Genomic DNA, 14,602 nt, shown 5'->3' with positions numbered 1-14,602 from the left:
ACACCATGCGGGGTGTGTGCTTTATACACAACAACATGTGTCCGCATGGTGTCGCGCTTCCACTGTAAATGAATGTAACTGTACTGCATGTGTACCAGATCCGGCTTCCGGCAAAATACCGGAGATGTGAAACGGCCCTAAGGTGTCCAGTGTTTTGAATGACAAAGGGGTGTAGCATGCGGCACTTTTTTGGCTTGTATTTTTGCTGCATTCTGTAAGGGTACTTTCACACTTACGTTCAGCGGAGTCTGTCACTATGGAGAATAGCGCAGTCCGTTAACGCACTGTGCTATTCTCCATAGACTTGTATGGACAACGCACAGTAACGCAAGTGTCTGCGTTGCATCCGCTGGACGACGCAGCGTCGTTATTTTGACGCTGCACCGGGCGGAAGAAACGCAGCATGTAATGTTTTTTTGAGCAGCGCAATCCGTAGGATTTCACTGCGCATGCTCGTTGATTTAATTAAAAAAAAAAACAAAAAAACCCAAAAAAACAATTTTATTTTGTCTCGCGATGGCCGAACGTTCAGCTGAGCGCCCGCCCGCCGACATGCCCGGCCGCCGGCAAGTGACAGCGCTCAGCTGAGCGCCCGCCCTCCGGCGAGTGACAGCGCTCAGCTGAGCGCCCGGCCGCCTGCAAGTGACAGCGCTCAGCTGAGCGCCCGGCCGCCTGCAAGTGACAGCGCTCAGCTGAGCGCCCGGCCGCCTGCAAGTGACAGCGCTCAGCTGAGCGACCGGCCGCCGGCTATTGAGAGCGATCAGCTGATCGTTCACAATAGTCTGCTGCTGATAAAACTGTAAAGAATAAAAAAAAATAAAAACAAAAAAAAAGCTTTCCGTTGTTTTGTACGATCCGTAGCATCTGTTGTGCCACTATATGCAACACATCTGTTACACAACGCAATGCTACAGAAGCCGTCCAACGCAAGTGTGAAAGTAGCCTAAATGAAAATCCTCTGCAGATAGCTGCAATACCAGACATTGCTCCTACACAAGAGCGACGCATTTCTGGGAGAAAAACTATACAGCACTATTGAACTAATGATGCTTTAGAAATAAATAGTATGTGAGACATGTAAATATATGCTTCCAGAAACCAAAATACTCAAAATTACCTAAAAACAATTTTTATTACATATATGCCACAAACAAGGTACACATATTAAAATAAGTGATGAGAAGAAAGGTGAGAATCAATACACTCTACTCCTCACCCTTCCTGTCATACAGGGGTCGGCGTCCTAAAGTTTACTGACGCCCCCGTTCCTCGTCGGCTTGAGCCCTATACAGGCCCTCCACTCACACTAAAAGAACACCGTGTGCCCTAGTTTAGAAGTGGGTAAGGTGAAGCACCCAAGAACAGACCCATATGGACAGTATGTGACATTCAATTTCAGTCAACAATAACTTTCTGTCAATAGATGTCATAAATTTATGTATGGGGGAGGTTCTGACTCAGTCGACTATTCGTCAAGAGGAAAAACAAAGGATCATAAAAACTATTGTTGCATTTGTCCAGGATGCACCCTACGCGTTTCGCCCTTTAAGTCAAATAGGGCTCATCAGGGGTATGGCAGCATAGATCCTTGACATTTATAGCACAGCTACAACCAGTAGTAGTGGATCAATACCAAAGAATTTTACTGTCAGTAAAAAACCTCCTCCAGGAAAAAGACCAGGATGAATTATCTGATAGCAGACACCCGTACTGGATACACATCGCTACCCAGGTGATACCAACTGACCAGGCATTGCGGAGGTGTTGTGCTTCTTCCAGGATCAGGATTTTCTTGAGGGATATTGTTCCTGTGGACATAAGTATTATCACACATGCAAATGAGCCTGCACTGCGGGATGTGTCCTCAGGTATGAAGATATCTACCCTGATTCAGACCAGACTTCAGCTGCATATATGACTGTGCTTGGACCTCTGGATTGCCCTCAGATATGGTGAGGGATATACATACACCCTCGGTCCTATTTAAAACAGATAATTCATCCTGGTCTTTTTCCTGGAGGAGGTTTTTTACTGACAGTAAAATTCTTTGGTATTGATCCACTACTACTGGTTGTAGCTGTGCTATAAATGTCAAGGATCTATGCTGCCATACCCCTGATGAGCCCTATTTGACTTAAAGGCGAAACGCGTAGGGTGCATCCTGGACAAATGCAACAATAGTTTTTATGATCCTTTGTTTTTCCTCTTGACGAATAGTCGACTGAGTCAGAACCTCCCCCATACATAAATTTATGACATCTATTGACAGAAAGTTATTGTTGACTGAAATTGAATGTCACATACTGTCCATATGGGTCTGTTCTTGGGTGCTTCACCTTACCCACTTCTAAACTAGGGCACACGGTGTTCTTTTAGTGTGAGCGGAGGGCCTGTATAGGGCTCAAGCCGACGAGGAACGGGGGCGTCAGTAAACTTTAGGACGCCGACCCCTGTATGACAGGAAGGGTGAGGAGTAGAGTGTATTGATTCTCACCTTTCTTCTCATCACTTATTTTAATATGTGTACCTTGTTTGTGGCATATATGTAATACAAATTGTTTTTAGGTAATTTTGAGTATTTTGGTTTCTGGTTTAATATAATTACCTTGATATCGTTTTCGGTGTTTGGTTAAATATATGCTTCCACCATGTACTACATAAGTCTCTCGTTATCTCCATGCCCCTGCGTGTACTCATTTCTGTAACATCACAGTATCCTTTACATAGAAAAATAGGTTTTTGATTTAATTCATACAAATACATTCATGTGAAAAGACGGTGCCAATTCCAGAGCCTTCACATCGTTCATCTGCAATCATGTCCAATAGAGAACGGATTACTGAGAGTTCTCGTGCTTATACAGACATGATGGCAGCGTTTACAGCCGGACGCCGGGAGCTCGCTGAAGAATTTATTAATCTGGCGAAACGCAAAGGGATACAAATATAAAAATAATGGCATTGTACAATAAGGAATCACTATGGCCGTGGTCAATATAACCACCATTAGGACATATTATAAATGTGTCCCTGTAATCTTTCAGTTAACCTCCTGGATGAGCAGCTTCTTGGCAGGAGGTCTTTTTCCACCCCAGACCCTCTGGAGTCCTGTGGATATCTCTGCCATTTCCTTCAGGTCTTTACAATGCTGTTCATACTCCATCGTGACCTCGGCAGAGAGTACGGGCAGACAGCCTCCGTTCTCGTTCACCCACGCCGCCAGGAACAAGCACTTTTTCTTGGCAATAAATGCTCTTTTCTTCGCGTCCTTTTCTTCTGTCACAACTTTACGGATTTTTCCCAGCAAATAGTGCAAGTGGGAGAGGGCGGCCAGCGCATACCTCTTACCGCCATCACCCAGAAGGATTTTAGCGGTAGCCTCCATGGCCAGAACTGCTGCACCTTCATCCCCACCCAGCAGGGGGTCGGAGGCGGCTCGTACGCCGCTCTTCAAAGCGTGGGCGGCAGAGTTGTACACGATGGTCGTGCTGAGAGCGCCAGAGACGGACAGGAGGGTCCCCATGAAGCCCGACATCATCTCGTCATCACTCAGGTCACCGTTATGGCGTAACAGGGAGAAGGAATAGCCGTAAATGACATTCACCAAAGTGAAGCGGACCAACGGAGAGGGGCTACGAGTGAGCGAGCACAGGGGCGGGATACACCCGAGCAGGGGCGGGACCCCCGATATTATGGAGTCCTCCTCTAGACTTGGGTCTCCGCCATCTTTCTTCTGCTGGTCCTCTGTCCTGCCGTCGTCCTGCGGGGTGGTCACACGGTGCCCACCATTGGCATTTTTCTTAGTAGAGTCCTGAGATGCTATCTTCTGGCCATCCACAGTCTCAGGAGCGACGGTGGTGACATGTTTACTTGTCTGACCATTAGTCGGTGGTGATTCGCTGCTGGTGGGATGTGTTGCCCCCTTGGCACCCTGCTCTTGCCCGCGTGTTGGCAGCGCGGCTCCCGGGCAGCGCTCTGGCACAGGTCTGCTCTCCGGCAGCTCCAGGATCTTGTCTCCCTGTGATTGCCGGTCCCACCATGGCCTCCACTCAGGGACCAGCACCCCAATGTGCCCACTTTGTAACAAGCCGAGGAAGTGCTCCTTCTCCTGGCGGGAGAGGCTGCTCCACAGGCCGCCGTCCTCCTCCTCCCTGCCTCCACCGTCCTCCTCCTCCCTCAGCTTCACCAGCATCTCCTCTACCCGCCTCCTCCCATCACAGCCGGCTTCTTCCTCCCGCAGGGCCTGCAGCACGGCCTCCTTGTAGAAGAGCTCGGAGCAGGCGGAGTGCCGGCCTCCCTTGTAACAAGCCAGGCTGCAGTACGGAGCATTGCACCGCGGACACGTGTATTTCCCGGGAGCGGACAGGCAGAGGGCGCACACAGCGGGGGCCGGGGTGGGAGAACTGCGGCCTGGAATCACAATGCGGCCTTCAGGCGACTCCATCACTTTCAGAGTTACCGTGACGACGACCCACGCTTTCCCTGGTATCTACCAATCAGGGGAGAAGTATGTCTTCGCGTGACCCCGGAACAGGAAGTCGCTCGCGACCACGTGATGCAGCACGGATTGGCCCTTCTCACTGTCCGTACACAGCGCTCGAACGTCATATAGCGGTCACGTGACCAACAGCTGTGGGCGGCCTCTCTGTAGCCGCATGTGTGCGTGGAGACGTCTACAGAAATGTGCACTATAGTTTTCATAGATGGTAGATAGACTATAAAGATGGAAAAAAAAAATCATACACTGCCTCTGTGCCATCACTATGGGTAACATGATCTATAACTGGAGCACATGGTGCCAACTACAAATTGTCATCTTAAAGGGGTTTAATCTCCAAGCAATAAGGATCTGAGAGCAGCAGGATGTAGGGACAGAGACCCTGATTCCAGCAATGTCTCTTAAAGGGAACCTGTCACCAGTTTTTTCCCTATTAAACTAAGAGTCCCCTTCTGCAGCTCCTGGGCTGCGTTCTATGAAGGTGCACCTTGTGCCCTGACTTCCCTTACAGACCCCAAAAATAACTGTATAAAACATGAGCCCTACGTATGCTAATTACCTGTGTTGACCAGATAGGTGGGCTCATTTTCTGCTTCTGTCCCCAATCCTGCCGCTGATCGCCATCCTCCTTTATTGATTGACGTGAGGACGCCTCAGTCATCCTCGTCGCATTTTCAAATCTCGCGCTTGTGCAATTAGGTCGGCTCACGCAGGCGCAGTTCGCTCTGCCACATCGCGGCCAGAGCAGAAAACAGCTGCCCTCGCGCACGCTGGTGAGCTAAATGCGCAGGTGCGAGATTATGGTCGGATACGAGGATGACGCTGGTGAGGTCATGCACAGCACCACCTATAATCTGGCCCCTGCACATTTAGCTCACCAGCGTGCGCCAGAGCAGCTGTTTTCTGCTCTGGCCGCGATATTTAATAATAATTTTATTCATTTATATAGTGCTATTAATGCCACAGCGCTTTACATACATTGGCATGTTTCAGAGTGAACTGCGCCTGCATGAGCCGACATAGCTGCACAGGCGCGAGATTTGAAAATTCAACGAGGATGATGACTGAGGCGGCATCACGTCAATCAAGGAAGGAGGACGGCGAACAGCAGCAGGAGGGGGACAGGAGCAGAAAATGAGCCTGCGATCTGGCCAACACAGGTCATTAGCATAAGTGGGGGTCATGTTTTATAAAGTTATTTTGGGGGTCTGCAAGGGGAGTCAGGGCCAAGGTGCACCTTCATAGAATGCAGCCCAGGAGCTGCAGAAGGGGATACTTTTAGTTTAATAGGAAAAAAACTGGTGACAGGTTCCCTTTAATGGGCAGTTTGTTGTAGTTTTGATAGAATCACAGGTTTATCTCCTACAGATGTACCAGTTCTGTGAATGTTGAGCTTTGTATAATCATACCCACACCACTGATTGGCAGATTTGTGTACACACTGTGCATAGGCGGAATGCTGCCAATCACTAGAGGAGTGGATGGACTATCTAGCGGCAGTTTTACTAGTCCTCTAGTGATAATCTCCTACTGATAAAACTGATTTTAGCAAAACTACAGCACGTACCTCAGTAAGTGACACATCGCTGGAATCATAGTCTCTGTACCAGCACCCTGCTGCTCTCAGATGGGGGAAGCAAAAACCTGATGACCGATTTACTTTAACGCTAAACTGGCTGACTCTGCTGCCTTCACGTTTCTTTCTGAGCAGAAGACTTGTGACCAACGGAAGAACAGTCATTGTCAAAGTTGTTGCAGGACTCAGCAGTGTGGGAAGTGGGAATTTTTTCTTTTAGTTTAAGCTCCACTCTGGAGCCATTAATAAGGGGTTGTTCAGCCCAAGATAAAGCATTTAACTTTTGTTGAGGAATAAAAAAAAAAAAACCCCTCAATCTATAAAAGGTAGATGTATATTTTCATACATCTACTAGAATAATAGATGAAGCAATCAGCATAGAGAAGCAACTGTAACCGTACATCACCAAGCACAATGCCGAGTGTCTGATGGAGTGGTGTAAAGCCAGCAGCACTGGACTCTGTAGGATACGTGTTCTGTGCAGTGACGGATCACACACACCTATCTGAAGTCTGATATTCTGGGTCTGGTGACTGGTACTCCTCTGACTGCACTGTGCCCATTGTACAGTGGAGATAATACTATGGCCTTGTTTTTCAGCGATCGGCTTCTTAGTTCCACTGAAGGGAAATCTTGAAGCTTCAGCACAAGACATTTTGGACAATTTTACCTTCAACTTTGTGGGAACAGTTTGGGAAGGCCATTCTCTGCTCCCTGTAACTCTGACCAGAGGAAAAGAAGGGAATTTTGTTTACTTACCGTAAATTCCTTTTCTTCTAGCTCCTATTGGGAGACCCAGACAATTGGGTGTATAGCTTCTGCCTCCGGAGGCCACAAAAAGTATTACACTTTAAAAGTGTAACCCCTCCCCTCTGCCTATACACCCTCCCGTGCATCACGGGCTCCTCAGTTTTGGTGCAAAAGCAGGAAGGAGAAAACTTATAAATTGGTCTAAGGTAAATTCAAACCGAAGGATGTTCGGAGAACTGAAAACCATGAACCAAAAGAACAATTCAACATGAACATGTGTACACAAAAGAACAACCAGCCCGAAGTGTACAGGGGCGAGAGCTGGGTCTCCCAATAGGAGCTAGAAGAAAAGGAATTTACGCTAAGTAAACAAAATTCCCTTCTTCTTTGTCGCTCCATTGGGAGACCCAGACAATTGGGACGTCCAAAAGCAGTCCCTGGGTGGGTAAAAGAATACCTCGATAAAAAGAGCCGACACGACTCCCTCTTACAGGTGGGCAACTGCCGCCTGAAGGACTTGCCTACCTAGACTGGCGTCTGCCGAAGCAAAGGTATGCACCTGATAGTGTTTCGTGAAAGTGTGCAGACTAGACCAGGTAGCTGCCTGACACACCTGCTGAGCCGTAGCCCGGTGCCGCAATGCCCAGGACGCACCCACGGCTCTGGTAGAATGGGCTTTCAGCCCCGAAGGAAGCGGAAGCCCCGCAGAACGGTAGGCTTCAAGAATCGGTTCCTTGATCCACCGAGCCAAGGTTGACTTGGAAGCCTGCGATCCCTTACGCCGGCCAGCGACAAGGACAAAGAGCGCATCTGAACGGCGCAGGGGCGCCGTGCGAGACACGTAGAACCGGAGTGCTCTCACTAGATCTAATGAGTGCAAGTCCTTTTCACATTGGTGAATTGGATTAGGGCAAAATGAAGGTAAGGAGATATCCTGATTGAGATGAAACGGAGATACCACCTTAGGGAGAAATTCCGGGACAGGACGCAGAACCACCTTATTCTGGTGAAACACTAGGAAGGGGGCTTTGCATGACAGCGCTGCAAGATCCGACACTCTTCGGAGTGATGTAACTGCCACTAGAAATGCCACCTTTTGCGAAAGACGTGATAAAGAGACATCCCGCAGCGGCTCGAAAGGTGGCTTCTGAAGAGCCGTTAGCACCCTGTTAAGGTCCCAGGGTTCCAGCGGGCGCTTGTAAGGTGGGACTATGTGGCAAACTCCCTGCAGGAACGTGCGGACCTGCGGAAGCTTGGCCAGACGCTTTTGAAAAAATACTGAGAGCGCCGATACTTGTCCCTTGAGAGAGCCGAGTGACAAACCCTTGTCCATTCCGGATTGAAGGAATGAAAGAAAAGTGGGTAAGGCAAACGGCCAGGGGGTAAAACCCTGATCAGAGCACCAGGACAAGAAGATCCGCCAAGACCTGTAATAGATCTTGGCGGATGTTGGTTTCCTGGCTTGTCTCATAGTGGCAATGACATCCTGAGATAACCCTGAAGACGCTAGGAGCCAGGACTCAATGGCCACACAGTCAGGTTGAGGGCCGCAGAATTCAGATGGATAAACGGCCCTTGTGACAGCAAGTCTGGGCGGTCTGGAAGCGCCCACGGCTGACCCACCGTGAGATGCCACAGATCCGGGTACCACGACCGCCTCGGCCAGTCTGGAGCGACGAGGATAGCGTGACGGCAGTCGGACCTGATCTTGCGTAACACTCTGGGTAGCATCGCCAGAGGAGGAAACACATAAGGCAGTCGAAACTGCGACCAATCCTGAACTAACGCGTCCGCCGCCAGAGCTCTGTGATCTTGAGACCGAGCCATGAATGCCGGGACTTTGTTGTTGTGCCGTGACGCCATGAGATCGACGTCCGGCGTTCCCCAGCGGCGACAGATCTCTCGAAACACGTCTGGGTGAAGAGACCATTCCCCCGCGTCCATGCCCTGACGACTGAGAAAATCTGCTTCCCAGTTTTCTACGCCCGGGATCTGAACTGCGGAGATCGTGGAGGCTGTGGCTTCCACCCACTGCAGAATCCGCCGGACTTCCTGGAAGGCATGACGACTGCGCGTGCCGCCCTGGTGGTTGATGTATGCGACGGCAGTGGCGTTGTCCGACTGTATACGGATCTGTCTGCCCTCCAGTCACCGCTGGAAGGCCAATAGGGCTAGATACACTGCCCTTATCTCCAAAACATTGATCTGAAGGGAAGACTCCATCGGAGTCCAGGTTCCCTGAGCCCTGTGATGGAGGAAAACCGCTCCCCACCCTGACAGGCTCGCGTCCCTGGTGACCACAGCGCAGGTTGGGGGCAGGAAGGATTTTCCCTGCGATAGAGAATTGGGAAGAAGCCACCACTGAAGAGACGTCTTGGTTGCAAGGGAAAGAGAGACATTCCTGTCGAGGGAAGTCGACTTCCTGTCCCATTTGCGGAGAATGTCCCATTGGAGTGGGCGCAGATGGAATTGCGCGAAGGGCACTGCCTCCATCGCTGCCACCATCTTCCCCAGGAAGTGCATGAGGCGCCTCAAGGGCTGTGACTGTCCCCGAAGAAGAGATTGCACCCCTGCCTGCAGAGACAGCTGTTTGTCCAGCGGTAGCTTGACTACCGCTGATTGTGTATGAAACTCCATCCCGAGGTAAGTCAGTGACTGGGTCGGTGTCAACTTGGATTTTGGGAAGTTGATGATCCACCCGAACTGCTGGAGAGTCTCCAGAGCGATGGTAAGGCTGTGTTGACACGCCACCCGAGAAGGTGCCCTGACTAGGAGATCGTCTAAGTAGGGAATCACTGAGTGGCCCTGAGAGTGTAGGACCGCCACGACGGATGCCATGACTTTGGTGAAAACCCGTGGGGCTGTCGCCAGGCCGAAAGGCAATGCCACGAACTGAAGGTGTTCGTCCCCGATGGCGAAACGCAAGAAGCGTTGATGTTCGGGTGCGATCGGCACGTGGAGATAAGCATCCTTGATGTCGATCGATGCTAGGAAGTCTCCTTGTGACATCGATGCGATGACCGAGCGGAGAGATTCCATCCGAAACCGTCTGGTGCTCACATGTCTGTTTAGTAGTTTGAGGTCCAGAACGGGACGGAATGATCCGTCCTTCTTTGGCACCACGAACAAGTTGGAGTAAAAGCCGCGACCAAGTTCCTGAGGGGGAACGGGAATCACAACTCCTTCTGCCTTCAGAGCGTCCACTGCCTGAACAAGTGCGTCGGCCCGAGCGGGGGGCGGAGATGTTCTGAAGAAACGAGTCGGAGGACGAGAGCTGAACTCTATCCTGTAACCGTGAGACAGAATGTCTCTCACCCATCGGTCTTGAACATGTGGCCACCAGGCGTCGCAAAAGCGGGAGAGCCTGCCACCGACCGAGGATGCGGTTCGGGGATGCCGAGAGTCATGAGGAGGCCGCCTTGGAGGCAGTGCCTCCTGCGGCTTTTTGGGGTCGTGACTTAGACCGCCACGCATAGGAGTTCCTCTGGCCCTTCTCCGGCCTGTTGGACGAAGAGGATTGGGACTTGGCTGAGGGACGAAAGGACCGAAACCTCGATTGTATTTTCCGTTGCTGCGGTCTCTTCGGTTTGGACTGGGGTAAGGAGGAGTCCTTTCCCTTGGATTCCTTAATAATCTCATCCAATCGTTCGCCAAACAATCGGTCGCCAGCAAACGGCAAACCGGTTAAGAACCTCTTGGAAGCCGAGTCTGCCTTCCATTCTCGCAGCCACATGGCCCTGCGGACTGCCACTGAATTAGCGGATGCCACCGCTGTACGGCTAGCAGAGTCTAGGAATACGTTCATGGCGTATGAAGAAAATGCCGTCGCCTGAGAAGTCAAAGACGCAACCTGCGGAGCAGAAGTACGTGTGACCGCATTAATCTCAGCCAGACAAGCTGAGATAGCTTGGAGTGCCCATACGGCTGCAAAAGCCGGGGCAAAAGACGCGCCCGTGGCTTCATAGATGGATTTCACCAGTAGCTCTATCTGCCTGTCAGTGGCATCTTTTAGCGATGAGCCATCTGCAACCGATACCACAGATCTAGCCGCCAATCTAGAGACTGGAGGATCCACCTTGGGACATTGAGCCCAACCCTTAACAACGTCAGAGGGGAAGGGGTAACGTGTGTCAGTAAGGCGCTTAGTAAAGCGCTTGTCCGGAACCGCTCTGGGCTTCTGGACAGCATCTCTGAAGTTAGAGTGATCGAAAAACGCACTCCGTGTACGTTTGGGGAACCGAAACTGGTGTTTCTCCTGCTGAGAAGCAGACTCCTCTACAGGTGGAGGCGGGGGAGATAGATCTAACACCTGATTGATGGACGAGATAAGATCATTTACTAAGGCGTCCCCTTCAGGTGTATCAAGGTTGAGGGCAACGTCAGGGTCAGAGCCCTGAGCTGCGCCGTCCGCCTCGTCCTCCAGAGAGTCATCAAGGTGGGACCCCGAGCAGCGTGAAGAAGTCGGGGAAGATTCCCAGCGAGCCCGCTTAGCCGGTCTGGGACTGTGGTCCGTGCAGGAGTCCTCCACGTGAGGCCTAGGGTCCCCCCCGGGAGCGTGCTGCGACGCGGACCGAGAGGTACCTGGAGGCGACAAACCAGCAGGGCCCGGGGCCTGTGTAAGGGCCGGTCTGGACTGCAAGGCTTCTAGCAGCTTGGCAGACCATTTGTCCATAGACTGAGCCATGGATTGTGAAAGTGACTCAGAGTTTCTCAGCAAAAACTGCAAACTCTGTTCCTGCCGCCTGGACCGGGGGAGCAGGGTGGTCAACCTGAGCCGAGGGGCCCACTAGTGACCGAGGCTCCGGCTGAGCAAGCGAAACAGGGGTCGAGCATTGCTCACAGTGAGGGTAGGTGGAACCCGCAGGTAACATAGCCGCACACGAGGTACAGGACGCAAAAAAACCCTGTGCCTTAGCGCCCTTGCTCCTTGTGGACGACATGCTGTTGTCTCCTAGGAGAGTGATCACTGAGGGTATATGGGAAAGGGTATACAGCCCGGCTGAACAGACATATATATATACAAAATACGTATCTATTCCGGCACCCTAGGGGGACCAGCACCGGGTGACCGGTGTGGCTTACCGACCGCTAAAAAGCGGAGTGTGTGTCCTCCAGATTCCCTGCCTTAGGTCTCCTAGAGCTGCAGAGCTCTTCCCTGATAATCCTCCACCGGCAGAATGTCAAAAAATGGCTGCCGGAGCTCTCAGGGGAGGAGTGGAGCCGTGGGCGGCGCTAGGAAAGTGCGGGAATCTGGGGTCCCCACAGTGATCAGTGAGGGGGGAGGAAACATACAGGATGCTCCGGCCCTCACATCCGACGTCAGGTCGGCCGTCCTGCCCTTACCCCTGACAGACAGGCCCGGGGGCGGGAGTTTTGCTACTAGGCCGCGATGAAGCCGGGGACTAAAGTTAAGACCGCGGCCGACAAGCAGGCGCGGTGGTCCGCCGGTCTTCACAAATCCGCAGCTGCTGCAGCGTCCGGGAAAGAGGTGCTCCATGCACAGTCCCCATGGGAACACAGAGTACCTTTTAGATGCAGGGCCCGGTCCCTGAGGATGAATAGACTCCTGTCCGGCAGATTCCCACAGGGGCTGCGGAGGGAGCCCGGTCCCAGTAACTGGATGACCGGTCAGGATCCCACTTCTCCCAGAGCCGCTAAGGGATGAAGGAAAACGGCATGAGACTCCGGCCTTTGTACCCGCAATGGGTACCTCAACCTTAACAGCACCGCCGATGTAGTGGGGTGAGAAGGGAACATGCCGGGGGCCCGCTTTTCTTCCAACCGAAATAACTAAAATGAGAATGCATGAGTGGATGTGTGCCTCCTTCCACACAAAGCATAAAACTGAGGAGCCCATGATGCACGGGAGGGTGTATAGGCAGAGGGGAGGGGTTACACTTTTAAAGTGTAATACTTTGTGTGGCCTCCCGAGGCAGAAGCTATACACCCAATTGTCTGGGTCTCCCAATGGAGCGACAAAGAAAGCAAGGTCCGGCCTCTCCTCCAACATCAGGGTTACTAGGCACTCCAAAATCTTGTGGAAAGGGACTGACCAATTTAGAATGAGTTATAAGAGCTCCTTTGTGTTCCAATATGTTGATCATAGATGTAGGGATATAGCAAGAATGGGTGATGATAAACTCCTCAATGGGGAGCCCTGCAGATAGGTCAAATGCAGGACTCTGCAGTCTACAAATGAGATTTGCTTTACCAGGTTTAATAAATTATCACATGCGGCAGTGTTTAGAAATTGAATTGTGGAGCAAGGTGTGATGTCCATTAAGGAGAATGATGCAGATTAGATCCCACCTCTACGTGACATTTAGGGGTACTTCACACACAGCGAGATCGCTGCCGAGTCACGTTTTTTGTGACCTCATTAGCGATCTCGCTGTGTGACACTGAGCAGCGATCTGGCCCCTGCTGTGAGATCGCTGCTCGTGACACACAGCCCTGGTTCGTTTTTTTATTGTTGCTCTCCCGCTGATAAGCACACATCGCTGTGTGTGACAGCGAGAGAGCAACAATCCTGAATGTGCAGGGAGCAGGAGCCGGCGTCTGACAGCCTGCGGTAAGCTGTAACCAAGGTAAACATCGGGTAACCAAGGTGGTTACCCGATATTTACCTTCGTTACCAGCCTCCGCAGCTCTCACGCTGCCAGTGCCGGCTCCTGCTCCCTGCACACGCCAAGTCAAGCGGTGTGAGCTGGTAACTAAGGTAAACATCGGGTAACCATACCCGATGTTTACCTTAGTTACCAGTGTCCGCAGCTTCCAGACGCCGGCTCCATGCAAGTGCAGCGTCGCTTGCACGTCGCTGCTGGCTGTGGGCTGGTCACTGGAGAGATCTGCCTGTTTGACAGCTCACTAGCGACCATGTAGCAATGCAGCAGCGATCCTGACCAGGTCAGATCGCTGGTCGGATAGCTGCTGCATCACTAAAGTGTGAAGGTACCCTTAGGCATTTCCTGTGAAACTGATCAGAATCAGACAGAAAACCTACAAATCTGCTTTTATACAGGTGTATGGCACACTGTTTACGCACCTCTGTCACCATTGTGTTCACACCACCAATATAGATCGCTGGATGCGAGATCCCTACTAATGCTTAGTACAAGGACCTGGGCCAATAATCTCAGTACCGGAAGAGCTTTCGTCCATTAGTAATCTGTACTTTATGACCCTTCTGTGTTTTTTATATAATAAAAGACAACCCTTCATACAGACTTCCCTCCGATAGGCTAAACCAACAGAGACAGGAGGTGGATCTCAGACCACCAGAGGCCTTGCAGCTACATGATCTCACCATCTATAAACACTTGGGAATAGTAGGTGACTGCCCAATTTTCATTTTCCCAACTAAGGCCCTGTGCACACACTGCGGATTTACCATGGATTTTGCTCCGGATTTCCTGCAGAAAATGTGTCTAACATTGCTGCAGTCATTCCCCAGCAAATCTTATGGGTTTGAAAAAATGCTGTGCGCACACTGCGTTTTTTATACCCGCGGATTTTCCCCTGCGGAATTAATGAGCATGTCACTTCTTTTCCGCAGGTACCTGTGGTTTTTGCCATAGATAATGGTAAAAACCACGGGGACCAACTTGCAGAAAATCCGCGGGTGCGATTTTACTGCGGGTGCAGGATTCTTTCAGAGGGTCCGTTTTTTTCTTAAGAAAAAGGCACTTTCTAGTGCGCACAGAGCCTTATATTTGTATTGTGGTCTGACCATTGCAGAAAACCTTACATATCACGGACTGACAACTCCACACAGGAAGA

General features: G+C 51.1%; 1 protein-coding gene across 1 annotated transcript; it reads right to left on the bottom strand.

The window, feature by feature from the left end:
- Positions 1–2,567: 2,567 nt before the first annotated feature.
- Positions 2,568–4,451, bottom strand: ZNHIT2 (zinc finger HIT-type containing 2). The gene has a single exon (XM_075326247.1). The coding sequence runs from the start codon at positions 4,441–4,443 to the stop codon at positions 3,040–3,042; it is 1,404 nt and encodes a 467-aa protein (XP_075182362.1). The 5' UTR covers positions 4,444–4,451; the 3' UTR covers positions 2,568–3,039.
- Between the last annotated feature and the right edge of the window lie 10,151 nt (positions 4,452–14,602).

The sequence above is a fragment of the Anomaloglossus baeobatrachus genome, chromosome 10 (assembly GCF_048569485.1).
Source record: "Anomaloglossus baeobatrachus isolate aAnoBae1 chromosome 10, aAnoBae1.hap1, whole genome shotgun sequence".
In the NCBI taxonomy this organism is placed as follows: domain Eukaryota; kingdom Metazoa; phylum Chordata; class Amphibia; order Anura; family Aromobatidae; genus Anomaloglossus; species Anomaloglossus baeobatrachus.
The sequence above is the reverse complement of the archived record's forward strand: the minus strand, read 5'-3'. Positions and strand labels throughout refer to the sequence as shown.

Bases quoted from the DNA above. Each gene is read 5' to 3' on its own strand.
- ZNHIT2 (XM_075326247.1), bottom strand. From the start codon at position 4,443: ATGGAGTCGCCTGAAGGCCGCATTGTGATTCCAGGCCGCAGTTCTCCC.